General features: G+C 40.2%; 1 protein-coding gene across 4 annotated transcripts in view; it reads right to left on the bottom strand.

Moving 5' to 3' along the window:
- Positions 1-1,806: 1,806 nt before the first annotated feature.
- Positions 1,807-22,825, bottom strand: part of LOC117417265 (dynamin-like 120 kDa protein, mitochondrial) — a 37,881-nt gene continuing 16,862 nt past the window's right edge. For all 4 annotated transcript variants that reach the window (XM_059034318.1, XM_059034320.1, XM_059034319.1 and 1 more), the window contains 6 exons: positions 22,499-22,639; positions 22,201-22,317; positions 21,417-21,510; positions 20,763-20,873; positions 4,531-4,609; positions 1,807-4,055 (listed from right to left, as the gene is read on the bottom strand). In XM_059034318.1, the coding sequence (XP_058890301.1) occupies positions 4,545-4,609; positions 20,763-20,873; positions 21,417-21,510; positions 22,201-22,317; positions 22,499-22,639 (528 nt within the window). In that variant the 3' untranslated portion in view covers positions 1,807-4,055; positions 4,531-4,544. The remainder of the gene's footprint in view (positions 4,056-4,530; positions 4,610-20,762; positions 20,874-21,416; positions 21,511-22,200; positions 22,318-22,498; positions 22,640-22,825) is intronic.

The raw sequence follows: 22,825 nt of genomic DNA, 5'->3' as shown, positions 1-22,825 counted from the left end.
AGAAAACTACAAAACAATAACCCAGAATGTTAATTTAGGGGTTCCGAGTGACACCAAGAAAAAGTATGGGTCTCATTTGCATTTGGTTTTTAACCTATAAACAAAACACAAATTTAACAAGAGCAAGTTCCTTGTGTTTAAACGCTGTACTTGTTAAACAAACCGAAACAATCTTGACTTGCAAGAGAACTTATCGGCAGAAGCCCATATCACATCCAAACAGTGACAACCTTGCTAGGCAGCGCAGGTATAGAGGCCTATTGTTAATGAGGCTGAACAACAAGTGAAGGCTGCAGGATTATTCAGTATGGGCCTCCTGTCAAAACAAGTAGTTTCTTTCACCCTCCCGAACGCTCCCAAGGTGGTCGGATGTGCCATGTGCTGCACCCCTGTGCATCTCGGCTCCCTGGCTGTTCACAAGGACCTCCATTAACTCCCAACCTGCGTGGAAACCATGCGAGACAAAGGGCAGTGGGAGATGTCCCACCCCTCTGACAAGGCTGCAAACAAACGGTAACACGGATGCAACTGTCCGCCCCCTGCATCACTGAATTCATTTACCTACCTCAGAGCCCATTCATGAACCTTTTTTTTTTTTTTTTTTTTTTTTTAAAGATAAAAGAAACATGACAAAGAACAGAGCCGCTTGTACAAGAAAAGGGGAAATAAAGCTTTGGGGCCGTCTGTTACATTACAGATTTGACAGGCCTGCACCAGTCTTCGGCTTCTTTGTGTCGCCCACATAATAGGAAAAACACAAACTGAGCAACAGCGGCGTCGTGGTTCGACTACTAGTCAGCGCGAGGGCCTTTGCAAATGCTAATTGTCGGTATAGTGTATCTCCTCTGGTCTGAGAACATCGTCATCTGATAGCACAAAGGGACAGAGGGAACTTTTCAATAAAAAAAAGGCTGAATGAAGTCACAAAGTGAAACTCTGTCTTTTTAAACAGGGGGAATATAATCATACTCTTTAAAACAATGGTAAGCTAGCGAGAAGAGCGTATGCCACACAGAGACTGACAGTGTGTTTCTACGGGACAGTGATACCAGGAAACAATGGCACCCCTTGTGAAACTCAAGAAGAAACCCACAAGTTAAAGCTTTACTGAAAAAACAAGACCTATACCCCTAAAGCTATCAATCAGCTCGCTAGCACAGCCATTCACATTGCATGTTTCTGAGCAGGGAAGGGCAAACGGGGGGGGGGTTTATAACATGCACCCCTTCTGCATAAGTCGGGTCATTTGGAATGTGATCACAGCATTTTGTTTGCTCTAAAACTAATTATTATTGCATGTGTGCTAGTTAAAAAAAAAACTTGGCATTTAGGAAAATGTGTAAAACAATCCTGTTTGGCAAAAAACGTCTTGTTCTATTGTAACTATGCATGTTCTTTTGCATGAAAAGGGAAGTACGAGTCTAATTTGTTGTTAAACCAGCAGCAAATCACTGCTAGACAGAGAAGCCCCCTGGTGTGCTCCTGTCACTAGGTTCAGAAACAATGCCAAGGGGCACCTGAGCAAAAGGCACTGAAATCCACCTTTCAATTGTGGTATTGCAGTACAAAATAGGGTTTTTAAACATAATGCTTATTAATGATATATTATATATATATATATATATATATATATATATATATATATATATAAAATACACACACACAGGGTGATTAGAAAGTACGTTTGCCATATGATAGATAGATGGTGTGTTGATGTGGAAAACATACTTTCAAATCACCCTGTATATATTATATACTTCAGGTCTGCGTGTGTATAGTAAATAAAGCAAACACTTCATGTGTTGATTTTCATGGAAAATGGCATTTTATTATTAGTTATTACTACTATTATTATTATTATTATTACTGCTGTTTCTTGTTTAGATTTTGTTCTGCTTTTTTGTTTTTTTAATACAATCAATCACATTCAATAAATACATAAACTTTGATGGGATAAGGTCAGAACTTTGATAAAAACAAAGGAATTCAACAAATGAAATGGAAAGAATGTGTTTTTGGCGTATGAGAATAAAAGCACTACAGATACTGGAGTGGCGGTGTAATGCCATTCCGAAACTCTTAAATGGACACATTGAGAGACAATTTATTCCTTTTAAATTTCAAATTTACAGAAATGACATATTCCATGATTAGATTTTCTATTTCCTACTGGTTTCTGCTACCACTGATCCTCATGCTGAAGACAAAGTCTGGCCAATCGAGTTAGAAAAAAACAAAACAACAACAGCAACAACAAAACGATTTGAAGCCCATCTCAAGATTTTAGCAGCGTGTGACTTTTTCCAAATCAAAATCAACCTTCATTTTGCAATGCAGGGGAGGACTCAGAAGGCCTTGTAGAATATCTCAAACAAATTTAGCAAATCTGTGTTTTAGATGCATACACCTAGAAGAATGACAACACAAGTCTAGTCTAGTGCTTTGAACATCTGTATGGGGTGGTTTCAGGCCAGGTACTCTTCCAGGGTGGATTTGTTGCTACTGCATTGTAGTTCTTGAGCAATTTAAAGAAGACCATTCACAATCTGCAGTCACATGTTCTGTGGCAAGGCTCACCTTACACAGTGTGTGTGAAAGAGATTTATCCCAAAAAAACAAATTACATGCTTCCTGTCTGCAGTTTTTTTTTTTTTTTTTTTTTTTTTTTTTAAAGACTGCCAGTGTTCCTGGGCTGTAAGAACAGGTTTGTAAGAGAATCCAACGCTGCATTTAGGTTTGTTACTACAAGGGGAGATTCCGTTTGGTTACCCCCTCACCTGTACCAACTCGCCTGGACATCCCTCTCCTCCTCTCTCCTACAGCACGGAATACACTGAGTGAAAACGAGAGGAGAACAAAAACAAGCAACGACGCAAACCCCAGACAGTGCCTTACAAAACTCCTGCTAATAACATCGCTGCTCTGAGTGCATTGAGCAGGCGACTGTGCAGACTTGTGGCAAGCATGCCTATTTAATCTGCTCCACAGCAGAAGTGAGGTACCTCCATTTAACAGGCTTCACTCAAAAAACAGAAACCCCAACCCCCCCCCCCCTTAAAAAAACTAGATAAGTGCAAACTCAGTGAGTGTAAGAACGTGGAAATACTGCTAATCCGAACTGCAGCAGTGACCCCCAATTTTTTCCCCCCTTTAATATTAAATCAGGCCGGCACAAACTCCCCTTTCTCCAAACCTTCTCATGTACTGAGAAGTTCTGCTAAAAGGAGGTCCGCTGTATACATCAAGATCATGTAAGTGCTCTAACAACTGAAATGAATTCCCTTTATTTGTCTTCTAGAGTGAGTTTAAACCAGTGAGATCCTCCAGATGTGTTTGAAGTGACTACTTTACATTCGCACTTTTATCCCTGATAATATATACACACACAGCATACACATGGATACAAATTCAATAAGCATCCTGGCTACTGGATTGCTCTGCTGCTTCTCAAAGTGCTCTATAGGAACTAGCTTATAGCAGCTGGAAGGTAATCATCTAGTTACATCTGCAGTGTGAAAATAACATATACAACACTGTACAAATATAATGACCTAGGTTATCACACATCGCACTCCATAAAGATCCTGATCTTGCTATTGGAGCTAAACAAACAGCAGATCTAACAGGGAGGAGGCTGTCTCTAAACACAGCGGTGCTTATCACAGAGTGTGTGCTTGTGAACGAGGACATCCTGCATCCTGCAACAGCCCCTCCTCTAAAAGCACACAGCAGTATGGATTTATGATGAGCAGTTTTGTGGTCTTGCAGAGGCTCTTCTTGGGGAAAGGGGAACACTGAACGCTAAACGACATCTTAGGTACTCAACTGGTTTCACCCTACTGTGAATTTCTAGACATTTCAAAGTTTGTTTTTTTTTGTTTAAAGGGTTACTCTGTATGCCAAGATAATTGGGCCATGACATTAAAAGCATATGCAGTGAAAAGAAACAGAAAAAGAGAGGCAATATAAATTTACAAAAACAGGAAAACGAGAGATGCTTTGTCTTCTTTGATCAGTGCATAATCAGAGTGGGTCTGGAGCTGGATCCAATGGATCTGCAACAGAGAAGAGATTGGAAAAAAATCAGGTGACAAAAAAAGGAATTCTAGTAATATTTAGATAATGTAGTGTATATGACAAAGTCAAGAACCTTTCCACAGTGCATTAGTCCCCACATATATATTCTTAGTACCAAGCCCCAAACATCTGGATCAAGTTTTACACAGCGGCTGTTCTAAGTGGAGTGGAAACGCCAAAACTTTGCTTATTTAGGGTGTTTTCAATTAATCTACGGTTCTTGGTAGCGTTTTTTTTTTTTTTTTTTTTTTTTTAATTTCTACTGTAATGCAAAGCTGCAGGCATTGTTTTTTTTCCCTACAGTTTGAATAGGAAGTAATCCAAGATTGAGAGCTTTGAAAGTAATGTTTATCAAGCCAGTCCACTAAATACTGAAAAATACTATGCTATGCGATGCTACACTATTCAATAAGCCATGGCACAACACACAAGCCAGTAGAAATGAAAGTGTACCTGTTAGACCAACTTTACTTCTCCTGGTGAAGGGCTTCAATAAATGCTTCAAGTTTCTCTTGAATTTCACGAACCTTTTCTACAAGACAAAAAAAAAAAAAAAAAGATAAACACAAGCAATGGATCACTGTTTAGCTATAGTGTGCAGAATGACCAAAAATCAGTAAAAAGTGTGGTTGATCACATCACTGTGAAAACACACAATCCAGTACTTCTTCCCATGGAACAGTTTAGCAGCATCAGTTTGCACAGGAATTACGCAGGAACGTTTTAGAATGGAAAGTGAAGAACACTGATTGCTACTTTGTCAATGAAGTAATGGTCCTGTACTAAGGAGCAGTGGCAGCACAAGGATAGCTACAATGGGATGTGCCACTAAGTAAAACAGTGGCTTAGCATAGGTTGACATACCAGTTATATCACCAATAAACACTGGTACCAGTATGCTACTGCATCAGGACAATATCTGTTCCAAATCCGACTTCAGAAGAACCTGTAGAGTACACTACCTGAAGCGTGACCGCGCCTACGTGACCTGCACCAGTATAAAAGCATGATATCATACAGAGGTTAAGTACACGTGTTCTGAACTTATCTCCCATGACGTCGCTTTTAAAGCTAATGCTGTAAACAGATATCTTGCTCCAAGACATTTTTCTTTCTAAAATAAAGAGCCGTCCACTTCTGTTATTCCTTTCCTACTTGAATCAGGTGTTGCAGGAGAAGCAGATGGCACACAGATCTACTGACTTTTAATACCTTAAAAAGGTGTACTTTGATGCTGTAAAGAGATATAATAATGAATGGATGGTGTAACATTCCACTCAGTATGACAGAAAAGCAAAACAAAACTCAGAAGGCCACATCAAAGACTGGCCTGACACGCTTTTATTAAGAGCCAAGACGTTTTTGAACGTACGTTGGATGAATATCCAGTACTCCTTAATTAAAAAGGGGACTTAATATCTTGCTTGAATAAGTGGCTTCATAATGACATCATCCGAATATGATTCCTGATAACTGAATCATTACATTACAACACAGACTTCAAAACGTATTCATAAAAAGTTTTTTTTCTAGATGCCAATATGGGAATACGCTTTGCAAAAAATCAGTAATCATGCATTTCAGTTTTACAAAGTCTGTTTTCATAAACAACAAAAACTTTGATATTTATAAAACTGTTATTTACTGTTATTCGTTATCAGTGGCCCAGAACAGTTTCAGGAATATCAAACTTGATTTTAGTCATAAAACACATTCTTTAAATAATAATGAGTTACAGCTTTGTGAATACAGCCCGTTGTAACAACTCTTACTACACCCCGGGGACTTGCGCAATAACGCGTCCGCATAATTTTACGCAAAAAACGCATCACCACGCATAGGCGCGTAATATTAAGTAATATCGCCGTTAACAGAGAAGGAGAGGGAAAAATGTTGGTTCACACTCAGGATAAAGGAACCATTGATCGATTTTGCCAGAAAATGCCACGACAAAGGTCCCACGTTGATTTTCTTTGTTTTGCTTTGTGAAGGTGGCACCCGATGTGATCCAGAACGCTCTACCACCAGGGGAAACTGAGATCGACTTGTTTTGGTCATCGACAGCGGACCGTCTTCCTAAATTTGAAAACATTAGCTTTCAGACACATAAATGCAGTAAGAAATACAGCTGATGCCGAGCGCAGCAACTCGCTGTATAATCTTGTCCTGTCAGATCGGAGGCGATCTCTTTCAGAAGACAAGCTGAAAGAGCTTTTATTTAAATCCTGGAATTTAGAAAGACTAAAAAAATCCTTTGTTCTCTACTTATTTCTTTTTTTATGCTAATATTTTGATATCCAGTATGAGAGAAGAACCCAATACAACTGTACAGTACTTTGTTACTTTGCACATACTTGTACAGAGATACCACATAATTTTGCATAATTTTGATTTTTTTCTGTGCATAATTCTCTGGGGTGTACTTTACTCATGATGTCAGAATCACTGCTTTTATGGGACACTTTGGCCACAGAACTCGCATGCTAGACTGATACAGAGCATGGCTTTGAGCCTCAGGTCTCCTGATCTAATGGCTGGGCTGCTTTCTACTTCGCTCAGTCCCCATTTCTGAAATCTACTGCTCATCCTCGGCTGTACTGCGGTCCCCCTGCGGGGGTTTGATGTTTTAAAACACATCCATTTAATCCACACAAATAAAAGACTTCCATGGGTATAAGAAAAAGAAAGGATACAAAAAGCACTCCTGATATTTAGTTGTTGCCAATCTCACACAGCATACCTTGCCTTTTTTGTCTCCTTCCTTGCCTACTAAAGTTAAATCCCCGCTGTGCTGTCTGTGCTTCCAGGAAGCCTCTGCTATGACCCTGGAGCTATATAAAGCCTCAATGTTATGCTAACATGTTGCACAGGCAGAAATACAGTCCCTTTATTTGTGTTTTAAATTCCAAAACACACAGTCAAGGCTGCAAGCATGCTGTGTGAACCGAACAGAAGATCTATTCTTGTAACCCAAAAGGAACCCTCGAAGGAAAGCCAAGCTAGCTGCAAAAACATCTTCCTTTACTTCAGTGTTCCTGCTCCTTTGATGCTCTGTTACGTATCAGTAAACAAAAGGACTCAGAAACAGATTACAACCTCTAATAAAGCTTAAACAGTACCAGGGAATACAACAAAGGTGTAATTAATTTATCCGAAAGAAAGCATGTAAACCACACATAACAGTTAATACCTTGTTCCAAAAAAAAAAAAAAAGTTTACATATATATATATTTTTTAATTACAAATAAAAAAGGTGCCTAATATATACCTACATGATTTTAAGCAAGTAGACTTTGTGTATCTGCATACAACTACAGGGTTATGATGTTTAGGAATGCCAGTACATCAAATCACAACCGTGTGTCAATTGGACTGCAGACTAACTGCAGCTGTTAAACCCTCCTCTCCACAACTTGCCACTTGTAAAGATATTTCCAGACTCCTTTTTGCTTTAATGCAGGGGAAGGGGTTAACTGCGCAGGTGCATTCGCCACAAACAGCACGCAAGTGGCACCATCTTAGGAGGTCCAGAAAGTCATAAATCTCCATGTCCTGGCGATTTCAAAGTGCACAAATAAAACCACTGGACACTTTCGAACAAACAGCATAAGAAGATACTGTTGATGGCATGTCACATCATTAGTCTTTTTAAAGACAGTGGATACAGCAAAATACACACATAAAGAATCCCTATTATAATTATTTATGTTGGTGAAGTTTCATAACTTGCCTGCCTTGAAAAGACACAAAGATTGGCAGAGCTAGTTTCTGCACAATACACTGTAAGCTCCTTAACCCACATTTCACCTTTCACCTTTGCACCAAGGCACGTCTTCTGAGGCATCAGAATTCCACTTCAGTTACAACATTTGACAAGAGCTCTAATGAGAAAACGGTTAAGGAAAGCTTGCCTAAACATGATAAATCACCAACCCCCTACCCCCATTTAGAGCCTTTTCATTTCTCTTAACTTGTGTCCATTAATTTATCAGAGGCTTCAACCGCTGACGCTCTTTATCTGGCAAATTATCATAGCTACTGAGACAGCAGTAAGAAGAAAGGAAGTCAGGCCTGCCGATGGATCTCTCAGTCAGGAAGATGGATGAGCACTTAGGAGCAGGGACTAAACCATGCCTGCCAGGTGGGGTGCTTCTTATCATTTTATCATCCGCTGTAAAACCCAGCTCACCTACTGCAGCCACGTTACAATAAAGAGGGGAGATAAACCGAGAAAAAAGCAATCAAAACGTGGTCAAAGTCTTGCTGTTCTTCTACATACATGATATTACATGTTATACGAATGATCCCTTTCTGTACATGCAAAATGTTCTGGTCACATCAAACAATATCCAAGAGGGTAAGCCCCACCATGCCATGTGGAGTAATGCTAGCCACACACACAGTGCTTCCGTACATAACTCCACTTTTCTAGAAGTAAGCTACAGTGCACAAACAGTTCTACAAGAGTCTACATGCAGAGTTCTACTTTAGAGGAGTTCTGGAATTCCATGAAAACATGGCAGAGAAGCAGTAGCAGCATGTCTCTGTTTGCACCTTCAGCAGGATTGAACAGAGGATGAAATCACAAGGGAAATGAGGAAAGAAATTCCTTCACTTTTTAGTTCCATTCAGCTACTGCGTGGAATGAAAACTATGTCTGCACATTGATGACAGCACACAAACATTTCAACTTGTTATTTTAATACAAATAGGCAGATCAAGCGTCACCTACTTTTAAGGAACAGGTTGATAGTTTAATTCTGTTTTTGACTTTAAAAAAGCGATGTTGTATTTCTTCCGTTGATGAGGCTTGAGTTATGTGTTGGGACAGAACGGCACCCAAATCTTCTTATTCACACTGAATCTCTTAAACTAGCCTTACGGTTTCATCTATTTCCAATGGTCTGTCAATAGGCACAAAGATTTTAACTTCAGTAGGATGGAGGAGACATGGAAGGGAGTAACGAATCATGAATACCGTATTAAAACAACTAATTATTTTTTCATTGCCATCTGTTGTAGTAAAAAAAAAAAAAGATGGTAAAGAAAAGGCTGAAACAAACCTTTCTTTATAAGCAGGACGCTGTACAACTGCAGAGACTCTGCTTCCCTCTACCTCCCAATACAAACCAGGATCCAAACTCCATTTAGCCTCTGTTTGCCTAAAAGATGAGCCGCTACACACATCAATTCATGATCCTCCCTTTATCTGGTCATGAATATTCCCATAATCCTCTGGCCTCTATCCCACAAACCCTTTTCATGGACACTGCGCGGGACCGCTCCTATTCAGGACACCTCTGAATTCTCCCATTCAGGTCCCTTTCCCCTGATCTCCACATGAAATGGGATCTCTTTCGCTCAGATTTCCCTCATTCCTGAGCCTCACACATGCCCGGTATCACAGAGGCTGGTAAAGCTTATAATTGATCTGTAATTAGAGTCTGAAACACTTTGGCTGAAGGGAAACCCCTGCTGATAAAAGGGAAAGCAGAGGCATAAAAGAAAAGTTCAGGACCACGGTCCTCTTGGGGGAGAAAAACAAAAACTGTAATCCATTCAATACAGAAAAGACCCCTCCTCGATATATCTAGGTGAAAATGTCAATCTTTAAAATTATAGTCACATTAAAAGGTGGTAACACACTCAGCTCAGGGATTTCAACAGCCTTTTGAAAATGTTATATGGATACTTCACTAAATTTACCTGGCAGTATGGGCGAAAGAATTACTTTTTAAAATAATCTGTATTCCTAGGAAATTAGTTGTATGCACCACTGGCAAGAGACATTGTACTGCAGAATAAGGTGTGGTATCACTGTATAAGGCAGCCTGGGAGGGAATAGCAGAGGTAATGCATTAAATATGATGACAACATCACAACACGGAGGCTGTGAAACAAGACAATAAAAAAACAGACCTCTTTTAAAAACATGCTGCAAAATCTGTGACTTGAACACAGGCATTTCTTGATAGCCTCAGGTCTAAACAAATCAAAAATGAATCTCGAAGTACCTTTTTTCTTTTTTTGAAGCGGTAGGATTACAAAGGCTGATGCCTTGCTAGGAGACACCAGACGCATGACAGCAGGTTTCTATGCAAAATATAAAGTGCTACAGCGTTTGTTATTTTAGTGCAAACCTAATAATAAAAAGACCACATAACTGAATGAATTTTATTTTTATTGCATAGTCAATATGGGCAACACAACTTGGCAAATGTTGCTCAATTTATAATATACTGTGGCAATTATACAATGCTAGCCTGGGCCAGATCCCTGACACTTGTGTCAGAATGCAAACTAATGAATGGATTCAATGAGACTAGACCACCAGTAGTGACCTCCTACTGTCTTTGTGCAAACAGTGACGCAGTTAGTATCTTCCAGTGCCTGCTGACCCCTTTGTTTTCAACAGCAGCAATTATTAGTTACTGTAATCTTAAATATAAACTGTGTTAATTGGTTATTTCCAGGACAGAATTGTGCACAAGGACATTAGCAACTACCAAATAATCAGCCTTTAGAAAGAGCCCCGTAAAACTGCTTGAATATGCAGGTTTTAACAAGTCTTTGTTGGGGTGCAGTTTCAAGCTACCTTTATGGTTAAATGGTTTGTTGCTGCAATTACTAAATGTGATTGGGTTAGTTGCCAGGCTGCTATAGCCTGCTGTTGGTCTAATGTATCACTGTGTGAATAAGTCTAATACATAACAACACTAATAGTTTTGTTGCTGCATTGTTTACAGGGGACTTTGGTAAACAAACCTTTATTTACCTGGCCCACAACTGACAGGAAAGAGCTTCCATCACACAGTTCTGTTCCTAAGTTTTATTTGTTATCATGTTATTATTTTATTTATTTATTTATTTATTTAGCAGACGCCTTTATCCAAGGCGACTTACAGAGACTCGGGTGTGTGAACTATGCATCAGCTGCAGAGTCACTTACAATTACGTCTCACCCGAAAGACGGAGCACAAGGAGGTGAAGTGACTTGCTCAGGGTCACACAATGAGTCAGTGGCTGAGGTGGGATTTGAACCAGGGACCTCCTGGTTACAAGCCTGTTTCTTTAACCACTGGACCACACATCCTCCATGTATCATGTATGTATGTATGTATGTATGTGTATATATATATATATATATATATATATATATATATATATATATATATATATATATATAATAGATGGGCTTCAGTCAGTTGCAGGAAAATAATTTCATCCAGGGTTTCAGTGTCGTCATAAATTACGAGATATACATATCTATATTGTGTGTATTCGACTATCATGATAATGATTTCCCCAAATTCACTAGATCCTGTCTTGCCAGCAGCAGATGTTATTCTTCATCCAGATGGTACTCTTCAAAAGGTATGATAAAGATTATTTTTTTAATACACATGTAAACTCTGACAGTGGGAAGTCTAACAGCTATACGAAACCAGGAGGGAAATACAAAGTCAGGCCATACAGTACAGAGCTCCCAGATTTACAGCCGTGGCACAACAGGGTCACGGTCTAACAGTAAAAACCTCGGAAGTGCCTGCATTGTTTTTCTACATCCTCCCCTCCGTCACATGGCTTTCATTCCCACTGGACGCAGCTCTCAGGAAAACTGGAAAGTTCCCTTCTCTCTCCGTCTCTCTTTTTATTTTTTATTTTTTTAAGAAAAAGGAACCACCCAGTGTGTTGCCCTTTTAAGAGGCAGCGCGCAGTGTGTTGCCCTTTTAAGAGGCAGCGAGCCATTCATCACCAGCGATGACAGATTTATACGAGTGGAGACCTCCCCTGGTTCCTTTAAGGCCTTGAAACAGATGGGGAGTGAATGGACAGTCGGTGGGTCAAGAAAACACCGGGGAGGTGGCTGTTTGTTTGCTGCCAGCGTGCTTCCCAGCCTCTGAAAGAGGGTCAAGACTGTAACCGCCTGGCTGGAAGCTGGAAAGGGCCTTTCTTCCAACTGTTAAGACCGACACTGTTTCCTAGTCCGCTGTCACAGAGCTATAAATATCGATTTGTCAAAGCCACCACTGAAATGTGCTTGTAACATTAAGGGTGCTGCACACCCCCGGTATGGGTTTACAAGAGCTGTGGTGTTGTGTGTGTGAGAGAATGTGGGGGTGATGGGGGTAGTGTAGGGTCACTTCTACCTTACCAAACCACAATCCTACAAAGCTAAGTCTAAAGTGCAGTCTGATTGGCAGTGCACAATGCTGGCTTTACTGTTTCATTAATGTTTTATAATAAATAAATACATATGTATGCCAGTGTTTTGGGAAAGTACTATAGCTCTTCTGTCTTATGTCCATGTCCTTGAAAAGTTTCAATAAACTTTGGCAATCGCTTTCCAAGATATAGCCCTCAATAGATCAGTCAGTCAGCACCAGATGAGTAAAAAATAAAATACTGCAAAATGCTCCCTGCTTTACTTCTCATAAAAAATACTTCTCTTAAAAAATAGTGAATCAATACAAGATTTTTCTTTATTTCAGCAATTGCGTGGAACATGTTTTTTTTTTGTTTTTTTTTTAAGGCTGCTGTGCTGCAAGATCAGAAGTGCAATGATTAATCGGTGCAAGGCAAAGAACGGAGTTGCTGCTCATTAATCTTTGAAGGAAGCCTGCTGCTTTCCAAAGCTTTGAAGACTACAAGGCCCCTGTGCTCTGGATATATCGCACGTTAGGCTGATGGGTTTGACATAAATTTTGCTTTCGATTGCATTTAACTCCTTTACGAAGTATAGGACAGCTGTAAAACAATGCACAGGGAAATCATTATCAATCCCAAAATTACTTTAAAACTAATATTCACAACTGGAAATGTACACTGCTAAGAAATAAGGACTACCACATATCCACAACCAGACCTTTCTATACTACAAACAGGAAGGTAAAAGCAAGTGACGCGGAGAGGGAAAACCAACACATTCATTTATTTAAAACTGCTGTTAGATGCCTGCAAAACGCAGAAAATGAGTTCACTGATGGAAATGGAAGCCATCGCCAACACCGTGCCTTGTTTTATTGCAAGGGACATCCAACGTCTGTTGATGGAGGTAAACCCCCCAAAACGTCTCTCCCCATATAATGCCTGTGTTCCACTCTCGCACACCCTTAGTGCCAGGAGATGTGGAAGCAGCAGTCAGTAACCCTCCCTGTGTGACCTACCTGTCAACAATACTTTTGATGAGCGAGGGGGGAAGAACAGGGCTTAGCCAGCATGATAAACAGCGATGCACATTTAGCACAAAGCTTCACTGTGGAGCGCGAAGCCCACAGCTCATGAACCCATCACACCGGCTCCCACATGTCCGCAGAGTAACAAGTAGAACACCCGGACTCCTGGCTTCAGATGCTGCTGGAAAACCCAGGAGTCTGGCTAGAGATTAATGGGCAGAAAATGAGCTTTTAGTCGTGCACTAATTTATCAGCGGGCTGCTGTGTTGATGTGAGCCGGCTTTGAGGAATGCACCGGGCTTACTGCGGATCCATTTGAGGCTTGTCTCCGCTGCTTCCAGGCTCATAATCAATAACTGCGCTCCGCACTGCATGCCTTCTCCTGCGGGGATTTCTCCACTACATAAACTGTTGACTGTCTTGTGGAATTTCAGCACCGGTGTCTTAAAGGCAACGGCTACCTTGACACAAACCAGCACCCCCTTATCTATGAATCCGTATCAGAAACAGTGCACTAGAAGCTGTTAAAATGTCAGCCTACAATATTGCCAAGGCTCACTAAAGCTTTTGCTGTAAACAGTTTACATGTGGACAGCACATACCTGTGATCTATACATTTGCATTCACTTTAGGAGGTGACCCGAGCAGCTCATCACATTTTTTCCAGCTAATGTTTCCTAAAACAGAATGATCCAGAGTCTTGGCTGCACCCAAGCCTCTCTATAACAAGATCCATTCCTCAAAAGGGGACTTGAAGCTGCTGGTTGGATACATTCCTGTTTTTCAAACATGCTGAAGATGGGGGCCACTATCAGGTACAGGAGGGACTGACGTCAATTGAGCCAGGCTCAGCTGACACACCTCTCTTGAAGGACCACCCCAACCATTAAATCACCCAATCAGAGACCGCCAATGGCACCTAGCTGTAGAGCTGTACAAACTGATTATTTGATTAGGTGAGTCATTGGTGTTGCTAATTAATCACTCCAAGTGAAACGAGTGAAGAGACAGCTACTTGATTTGTGTGAACTGCTGCTTTTCTTAAGACTGTAGAGAGCAGCAATCCACACAAATCCAAGCAGGTGTTTCTTTACTTAGAACAGTAAATCAGCCCAATTAACACCAACGACCCTCACCTGTGGAGAGCTCAATCCGAATAATAGATTCATGCAGCTCTACCGAGCCGTTTCAACCCCCTGGGAGAGTGTACCTCTGAACTGAAACCAAGCATTAAAAAGGGGGAAAGTCCAGCACATTAACCCCACTGCGTCACCTGGGCACTGTACAGTAAATACAGTTTCTTAATGAAACAGAAAACAGTTCACCTGACATTCTTGCAGTTGCTTAATACACCTGACAGCATATTGTGTTAGCCGAGCAGTTACAGTGGCACATGATCACTGTTCTGCCCATCCTTCCACGTGTCGTCCAGCTCATTCAAACACAGCAAGCCTCAAAATTCAGAAAGGAACAGTACACTACTAAAAGTAACAGAGTGTGGCATATACAGAATAAGGATTGCCTTGTAGCATGTGTCTCTCATGAGTCTGAATACTGTGAGGCTGTCCTCATTTTTTCCACACACAAGTGAGACAAACTGCTCCCCTCGGATTATCCTGATTGAAAAAGGAATACTGCGCTTTAACAAACTCATAGCCAGAGGTGCTGGGCATTCCTAAAGCAAAGCAAATCAGAGTAGTCCTGCCCCATTCACCGACACCTGCACAGGTGGCATCCCCTTGGCTTGCTGGGCTGACAGACTGACCTGGGGGTCACGCTTTTACTCTTATATACACACATAGCAACATCGTCATCAAAGGCACAGCTTTCTAGCTTGTTACACTAATGTTTTCCAATGGGTTAAATGCTTCTTTTTTCCTTACTTACAAACCACACAGAACTACCAGAAAAACAGAAAAAGAATCCGGTGCCGAACATGTAACAACAGTCCCATTAAGCGAGCACAAAAGCTGCTGAGAAAAATGTCTCCTGCCTTCAAAAGCAATGGGCTCAGGGATCTTTCCTGTTCAGTCATGCCGTGTGGATAAAGCCCTCCACAGTAACACGATAATCTAAAGCCTACCTCTCAGATCTGTCTGTGACCCCCAGCCTCCATTCCTCAAGAATAGAAAAACAACTTTTCAGTGAACTCTTGGGATTTTATTTTACCCCTGAATCTGAAACTATTACGAACTCAAGCAACAATAATAAAATACATTAAAAAAAGAATAAAAAAAAAAAAATCGAAATCCTCCTTCAGCTTCCACACTTGATTGTATGCAGATAAAGGCTAAGGCACAGACTTCTTGAAGCGTTTTATTAGAGACCAGTGTGATGTATTAAAAACAGCTGATTCCCATTGCAGGGCAAAGACACTGGGGGGACTGGAAGCAGCTCATTCCAGCACAGAAAGGGTTAACAATTTACACATTTGTTCATTAAAAAAAAAAGCTAGCAGAGATGCAGCATCTCAGCGGCCACAGGCAAAATCAACAGATCAAAATCCAGCAATATATTAGCAGTAAAGAAAGAAGAAAAAGAAACATCAATGTTAGAACAAACGGATTATATCTGTATAAAACAACACACATCCATGATATTCGAAGAAAGCTCAGTTATTTTGGTTAATGGTGTATCTAGAAGTCTCCTCGGCCTATCCAATGCCAAAATAACTGTAGCACGCTACACACTGCAAATCACAGAAGGGCCAATTTCTGCGACACCGGTTGGCCCGCCATTGCAGACTACATAAATCAATCAATCACAGACGTACAGACACAAACAAACACACAGCCCATACCAAAGTACACAAGCACTTCCTTCATGAAATGGCCCATGAAGATTTATTACACATGCACAGCAATGCCAAATTATTGCATGCTGGATTATTATTCTTTGTCTCTTTAGTTATTTGGCTTCTGCAAGAGTTGACAAAGGGGCCCATCCAGCCTCTTGAGCTCTCGTATCACAGGGAAATAAGAGGAGAGGTGAGGTGAGGAAATGAAATGAAATGAAAGGAAAGGGGCAAGTCTCAGCAAGTACAGAAATGCTTCTGGCAGCCAATGAGAAAACAGCCACCTGCTGCCAGGGTGATGTGGAGGCATCAAGCAGGATGGAAGAGTAAACAGAGGCAGGAGGGCTGGCGTGCTGCTGCAGACGCTTCATAATCCCACATCAAAAGAGGCAGCAAGCAGGGAACACATTGCCACCTTGTGCAGAAAGCATGCACACCCAGGCAGGGAGGATGTGTGCACCCAAGCCCAGAAACTCCTCTGCTTTGTAAGGGACTCAAGGAAAACGCTTTTGAGTTTATTTATTTTAAAAAAGGAAATAAAAAAAAATCAGCCCAGTCGAAAATTAGAGAGACAGCTTTTTGTGTTTGTTTGTTTATGTGGGCAACGTTTACAGGTGATAAAAAGCCACTATGATCACAGGTTCACTTTTTAAACTCCTATGTTTAGTGCTGCACTAAATTAGCCTGTCACATACTGTACACAGCCTGTCACAAAACGTTTGGCTGGATTGATGTTGGCTGGATTAGGGATTCTTCACAACACTAGTTTGGATCCCCACAAGTTAGTTGAAACAAAATATCTGGGAATACTGTGGGAAAGAATGATCCAAGGTAGAGTTGCTCGTAAGAAACACCAACACTAGATACTTCCTGAGGCTTAATGGCTGAAACGGTTAAAGTAATGCTGATCATATATATCCTCAGAATCAAACACATTCTCAAAGACTTTAATTTCACTCGCACCATGACTGGCTTAATATTGGGTTGACTTCCATGAGTCAGATGCCAATGTCATGCTTTTTTTACACTTCAATCAGCTGTGAACACTACAGTTAAAATATGCTGTCTAACGATCACGCACCTGTTCCAAAAAATTTCTTCTAATTTGGTGGTCCTAATAATAATTTCTGTTATTTGAAGCAGAGTCCAAAAAATTAATAAATAAATAAATAAATAAAAAGGATTCACAATATCTGTAATAATAAACTACCGGTATCTTTTGATGCGATTCACCAGAATTATTATTAGTATCAAAAGTTCTAATAGCATCTATGACAGCTCTTCATAATGAAAAGAGGGAAGCCCTAGACTACAGGGGGAGAAGGGGGGTATTTAACCACAATAACCCACGCTACCAACACCAAGCTAATTGTATTATATACAGTTAAACACTAGGATTAGATATCAAGCCCCTCTTAATGCTTAATCGTTTTCCAGTATCAATAGTCAGCTGTCCTACGTGTGTGTGTGTGTGTGTGTGTGTATTTTATGTGGGGTAGCAACCACTGCATACACACTTGCCTAGACATGCCTTCTTTACCAAATGCAGCAGGGGAAAAGCCTGCTCGGGAGGTCACTTGTAAATTTCAACACTGATGGACAATGGGCCCCCACAATAGGTTATTTATTACCGCTTGCTCAGACAAGGCTGGGTAGGTTGTGTATACAACAGCTAACTGCACTGCTGCACGAGAGCAAGCAAAAGGGTTGGGATTATTTACAAGAAACAAATCTAAATGTCAAAATAATTGTTAACTAAGGGTGTAAAGGGTGAAAGGACACATGAAAATACAAACACTGAACAGCATTTTACTAAAGGTTTTTTGCCTAAAAAGTTCGGTTTTAATGATGATTTTGCATTCATTTGCACACCTACTATTTTGCATTGCAAGCTGTAATTCAGCACCATGTGTAAAAATCAGTGCCAAATGTGAAAATAAATACAAAAGTAAAATAAAAAATAAAAAAATGAGTACAGTATCCACCACTTACACCGTACAGGGTTATTTTGGGCAGCCGTTTATATCGGACAAACAGCGTTTGCTGTTCTCATTGATTTCAATAACAAAGGCACTGTTTATACCGTGTTAAGCATGCCGTCTATTTCGGGCAAACTCAGCTGTTTGGATCTCGTTATGTGCCATTCCCATAGATTTAAATAACAAACACACTGCTTATTACTGTAGGAATCGCTCTTACTAATCCACCAATCAGCTGTTTTCACCTCGTTACCTTGCCATTCACATAGATTTCAATACAAAAGGCAGCACTTTACTGTAGTAACATCTTGACAGATCGATCATTCAGCTGTTCTCATTACTGAGCGATTATCCCTGTACTGTACCCTGGCTATTTAATCCCTGTATGCAGTGTCGGGTTTACAGTTTGAAAAAACAGCACTGACTGCAACAGCAAGCCTGGCTAAAAACATAAAAGTGATGAACATCAGCACGAAAATTCAGTGTAAATAAAATGTCTCTGTTAGATACTGTGCGCTTGCTAAAGAATGCTTAGAACTCTGTCAGTCAGCAACATTGCTTCAAATAAGCTGGGGTTTCTGTAGTTGAGGAGGAGAGTGCTGACGAGAATACAGCCGAAACTGAAACTCTGACAACACCAGTGGGGGATGTCAGAGGAAGAATTCTCAGCTGTGTTACCTTAGCGACCAGGAGGCTCTGCCTGAAACAGACACCGATGACGTAAGTGTGCGTGCTGCGCTTGTAACACTGCTAATATGGAGCAGCATCCGGACATAGAGTCGAATTGGGATTTTTTAGAAAACCCCAACAAGGTTTGCCAACCAGATGCGTATCACAGAGTTCTTCGCTGGAAACAATTTGCAGTAATGTAGCCTACCTGTATTGTACATTTCTGCATTACTTTATTTTTTTTGCACGCACTTTTTTATTGCTTTCATAGATTTTATTACATCTTTTTTATTAGTGTAACGAGTGTCTTAATAAAGATTTTTAACTGCATATACGCTTGTTTGTTTTGATTACTGTACTGGTGATTGTGGGACATTCTGAATGTCAGCTTACTGCAGGTGAATCACGTCAACACAAACGCGCCCGTTCTAAGCAGTGGCGACTGTGTATAAATGCTAAATAAAGTCTACTTTTTCACTGAAAATGTACAGGATGGTTTAAAAACTTCATGCAGCTCTGTTGCGACAAAACCAGTAAAATAATAGTGTGCCTTTTTTTTTTTTTTTTTTTTTTTTTTAAAGAAAAGGTTTTTGATACTCTTATTAAAACACAAAATCAGCCTAACCTATGAAATCAATTTTAAGCTACGAGGTGAAATGCAATGCAGAAGTTTTTGTTTCGTTTTGTTTCATGATTGTGGAAAGAAATGTTAAAGACATTAAGATGTGTTTACAGTCAGCTGAATTAACACTGAAGCGATGCTCTTTGGCTCTCTCTCTGCTGTAATCAGTATAATAAAAGGACTCACGCAGAGGCACAAGTCCAGGCATGCACATTCTACTGACAAAGACTAATGAATTTATAGCCAGTTCAATGCAAGCACCACGATTTAGAATCTACCTGCATTACCCTTCTCCACTCGTACAGAGCAGCGATTCAGACACCAGATGGGTCAGGTAATCTTTGATAGGGTAAACTCATTTGTTTCCATGCTGCACCCAAAAATCATTAAAGACCTTGAGATTCCTAGAATTTAATGTATGTTCTGATTTTGATTTCTGTGATGGAAGCAGATTTTGACAAACTAAAAAACAGAGAAACCTTGACTCAATAATATTTTATATGCTTAAGCACATATTCACTGTAAAACATATAAACTAATAGACATCACAAATTCCTTTTAAGAAAGCAAAAACATTTATATTGTACTATTAAAACATGTAAAATGTAAAATGGAAATCATCTCCTACACTAGAAAACGAAAACATTATTGTTAAATTAGAGACAATCCAAAAACGATACAACCATAAAAGAAAACAGAACAGCACAACTAACTCCAACCAACGCTACATCACTCCAAGATGTCTGAGACAACACTGCTCTCTGCTGTTCAGGGACAGTAACGCATGAGGTGTGTAGATCTTACTTGACTGTTAAAGGTGACCCTGACACCCAGCTTTGTGTCTGACATTTTGCAGTTTGGTTGAAAGCCACGGTGTGCCACAACAAAGTCTTTTAATTCTGAGCTGGTGTGACTTATGATACCATCAGCCTAACATGAAATTAATTTCATGCTACAAAGTGAAAAGCAATGCAGATGTTTTTTGTTTGGCTTCATTATTGAGGAAAGAAATGTTTAAGCGACAATTTGGTTGCAAGCCACAATTTGCCACAACAATCAGTGCGTTTACATGAGATCAAGTTTTCAGCAAACTAATGTAGTTGGAAAATTGAAAATCAGAAAATTGGTTTTCTGAAAAATTTAACTTTTCTGTGCTTGCATGACTTGGAATAGATAATTCAATTGCAGTGGATTACTTTTTTTGGAAAACGTAGAGCACTTCTGCAAACTCACTTTGGGGAATTTTCCGATACGTTTTCGGAAAACTGTGTTTACATGACTTTGATATCAGAATTACTTTTTGGAAAATTATATTATTCTGGAAAATATCAGAATTGTTATGTTCATGTAAACACGCTAAATGTCTCTAAGCTTAGAATTCCTAGCTAACAGTATATAAGAGAGACCTAAGAAAGGCCAGGGTTCAAACAGCAGTCTGTACTCACTGAGATCCTCTGCTAGCTGCACTCTCCTCCCAGTTATCAGATGGACCTTCTTATCGTTGTCTTCTCCAAAGTCCTCCAGCACCTCTTTTACGTTCTTCTCAAGACGGCGGACTGCAAAATGGGGAGGGGGGGCGATGAGGGCAGAACGGAGATAATGACAGCTATGTACTGTACATTAATCTAAATCCTGGGCCAGTTCATTGTTTGAGGTGTAAAACCTCAGCTGAGATTGGAAACTAACATCACTTTACGTCCCTACCTGAAATATCCTGACCACATTTTACAACAAATCTCATCTTTGGTGATACAACATTTAAATTGTGTGCTGCAAACTAGGAATAACCAGAAGTACCAAACATACAATGATATTGTATGCTGGGTTTACCCTCATATCCAGTTTTAAGTACTGTGGTAATACTGGGGGTCCATTAGATTAAGTTACACTATTCAGTCTATGAATAGTTTTGAATCCATCACTATTAATCTGCAGTTCCTCGTGATCATTGTGTGCTTTTTTTATGCTCTCAACACATGTGGGTACATACATGTGTGAACCTGATTAGAACACATTTTTGACAGCACTTCTTTTATATATATATAAAAAAAAAAAAAGTTTCCATCTGCAGCTGTAAAAGGAAACCTTTTAGACAGTACCTTCAGTGTTTGTGAGCTGCTGCCTGAGTGTGTTTGCTGTAATTCCAAGCATTCTCTGGATCCGCCAGAACAGGACCACATCATTACACTCCAGCTGCAGCAAATGCAGAAAAACACTTACTGTTTTGAGTTGGCAAGGGTTTCAATGCCTCAAAAGCACTCAATAGAACACAACGCAGTCTTGAGAATCTGTAGCCCACAATCCTGAAAAATCATATGTATTTCTCCTTAAATTTGCTTTTAACTTGATTCCATTGGGGATTTTTAATATATATATTTTTTCTCTGGTGGACTGCAATTATATTTTGTGGTGAAAGCGAGTTTGCACTCCCCGAGAATGCCTTATGCTTGTTTTAGCCTGTCCTAGCCTGTCCTGAAGAGACCACCCTCCTGGCTTCTGGATGGGGAGAGAAGCTGTTCTGTCTCCATGCCCACATACTCTAGGAACTTAACTGTGTAAAACAATGGGCACCAAATCTGTCTGCAATTCCACCTTTGGAACCGAGACAACCCAAAGACATTATCATGATGTCAATTTTTTTAGGCAATGAGAAACTCCTGCAGTTAACATGCTAGATAATCAACTGTAATAACAAGATGTTAACAAAAGGCAAGGGGGTAGAGGGCGGCGTATTTGTGATACCATAAACTGAAAAATTGATACTGGAGTGCACCACTTGAAGCTACAGTCATTACACTGAGATCACCTCATCGCTTTGAACCTGACCAGCCACAGTGAAAGCTTCACACAAAACAATAGTGATCAATAATGAAAGTGACCCACCTCGGAGTCTACAAAGTGCCGCTGGTAGTAGTAGAAGCCCCTCCTGCAGAGGTTGCAGTGAGACAGTGCTGTCCTCAGGAACTGCCGCCGGTAAAGCTGGTGCCACGTATCCTTAATCTGGCAAAGACAAGGCATCTTAAATGGTGCATTAGGTAGATCAATAACAGGATACATACTATGTATGCATGTGTATAAACATGCAGCCAATTTGTTTCAATCCTCAGCAGATTGAGGACTCTTCAAATGAAGCACACGTTTCTTTTATATGCCAGACCAGGGTTAAACCAGCAGCACTCACCAAAACAGGGTCCACTTCCACTCCTCGGGCTTCCAGATTTTTTCTCACTGTTGTGACCTCATCGTTAGCCAGATAAGCTGTGTGATCCTCGTTCACCTTCAATAGCCTCTCCAGTTCGTTTCTGGTTTCATTACGAATGTGCTGGAAGTAAAAAAAAAAAAAAATTAATTAAAAAAAAGGCATTTATTTATTTATTTATTTAGAGTTTTATGTATTATTAATTTCTTAGCCGACACCCTTATCCAGGGCGACTTACAATTGTTACAAGATATCACATTATTTATACAGTTGGGTTTTTACTGGAGCAATCTAGGTAAAGTACCTTGC

Source organism: Acipenser ruthenus, chromosome 12 (genome assembly GCF_902713425.1).
Source record: "Acipenser ruthenus chromosome 12, fAciRut3.2 maternal haplotype, whole genome shotgun sequence".
Lineage (NCBI taxonomy): Eukaryota > Metazoa > Chordata > Actinopteri > Acipenseriformes > Acipenseridae > Acipenser > Acipenser ruthenus.
This window is presented reverse-complemented; position numbering and strand designations above follow the sequence as displayed.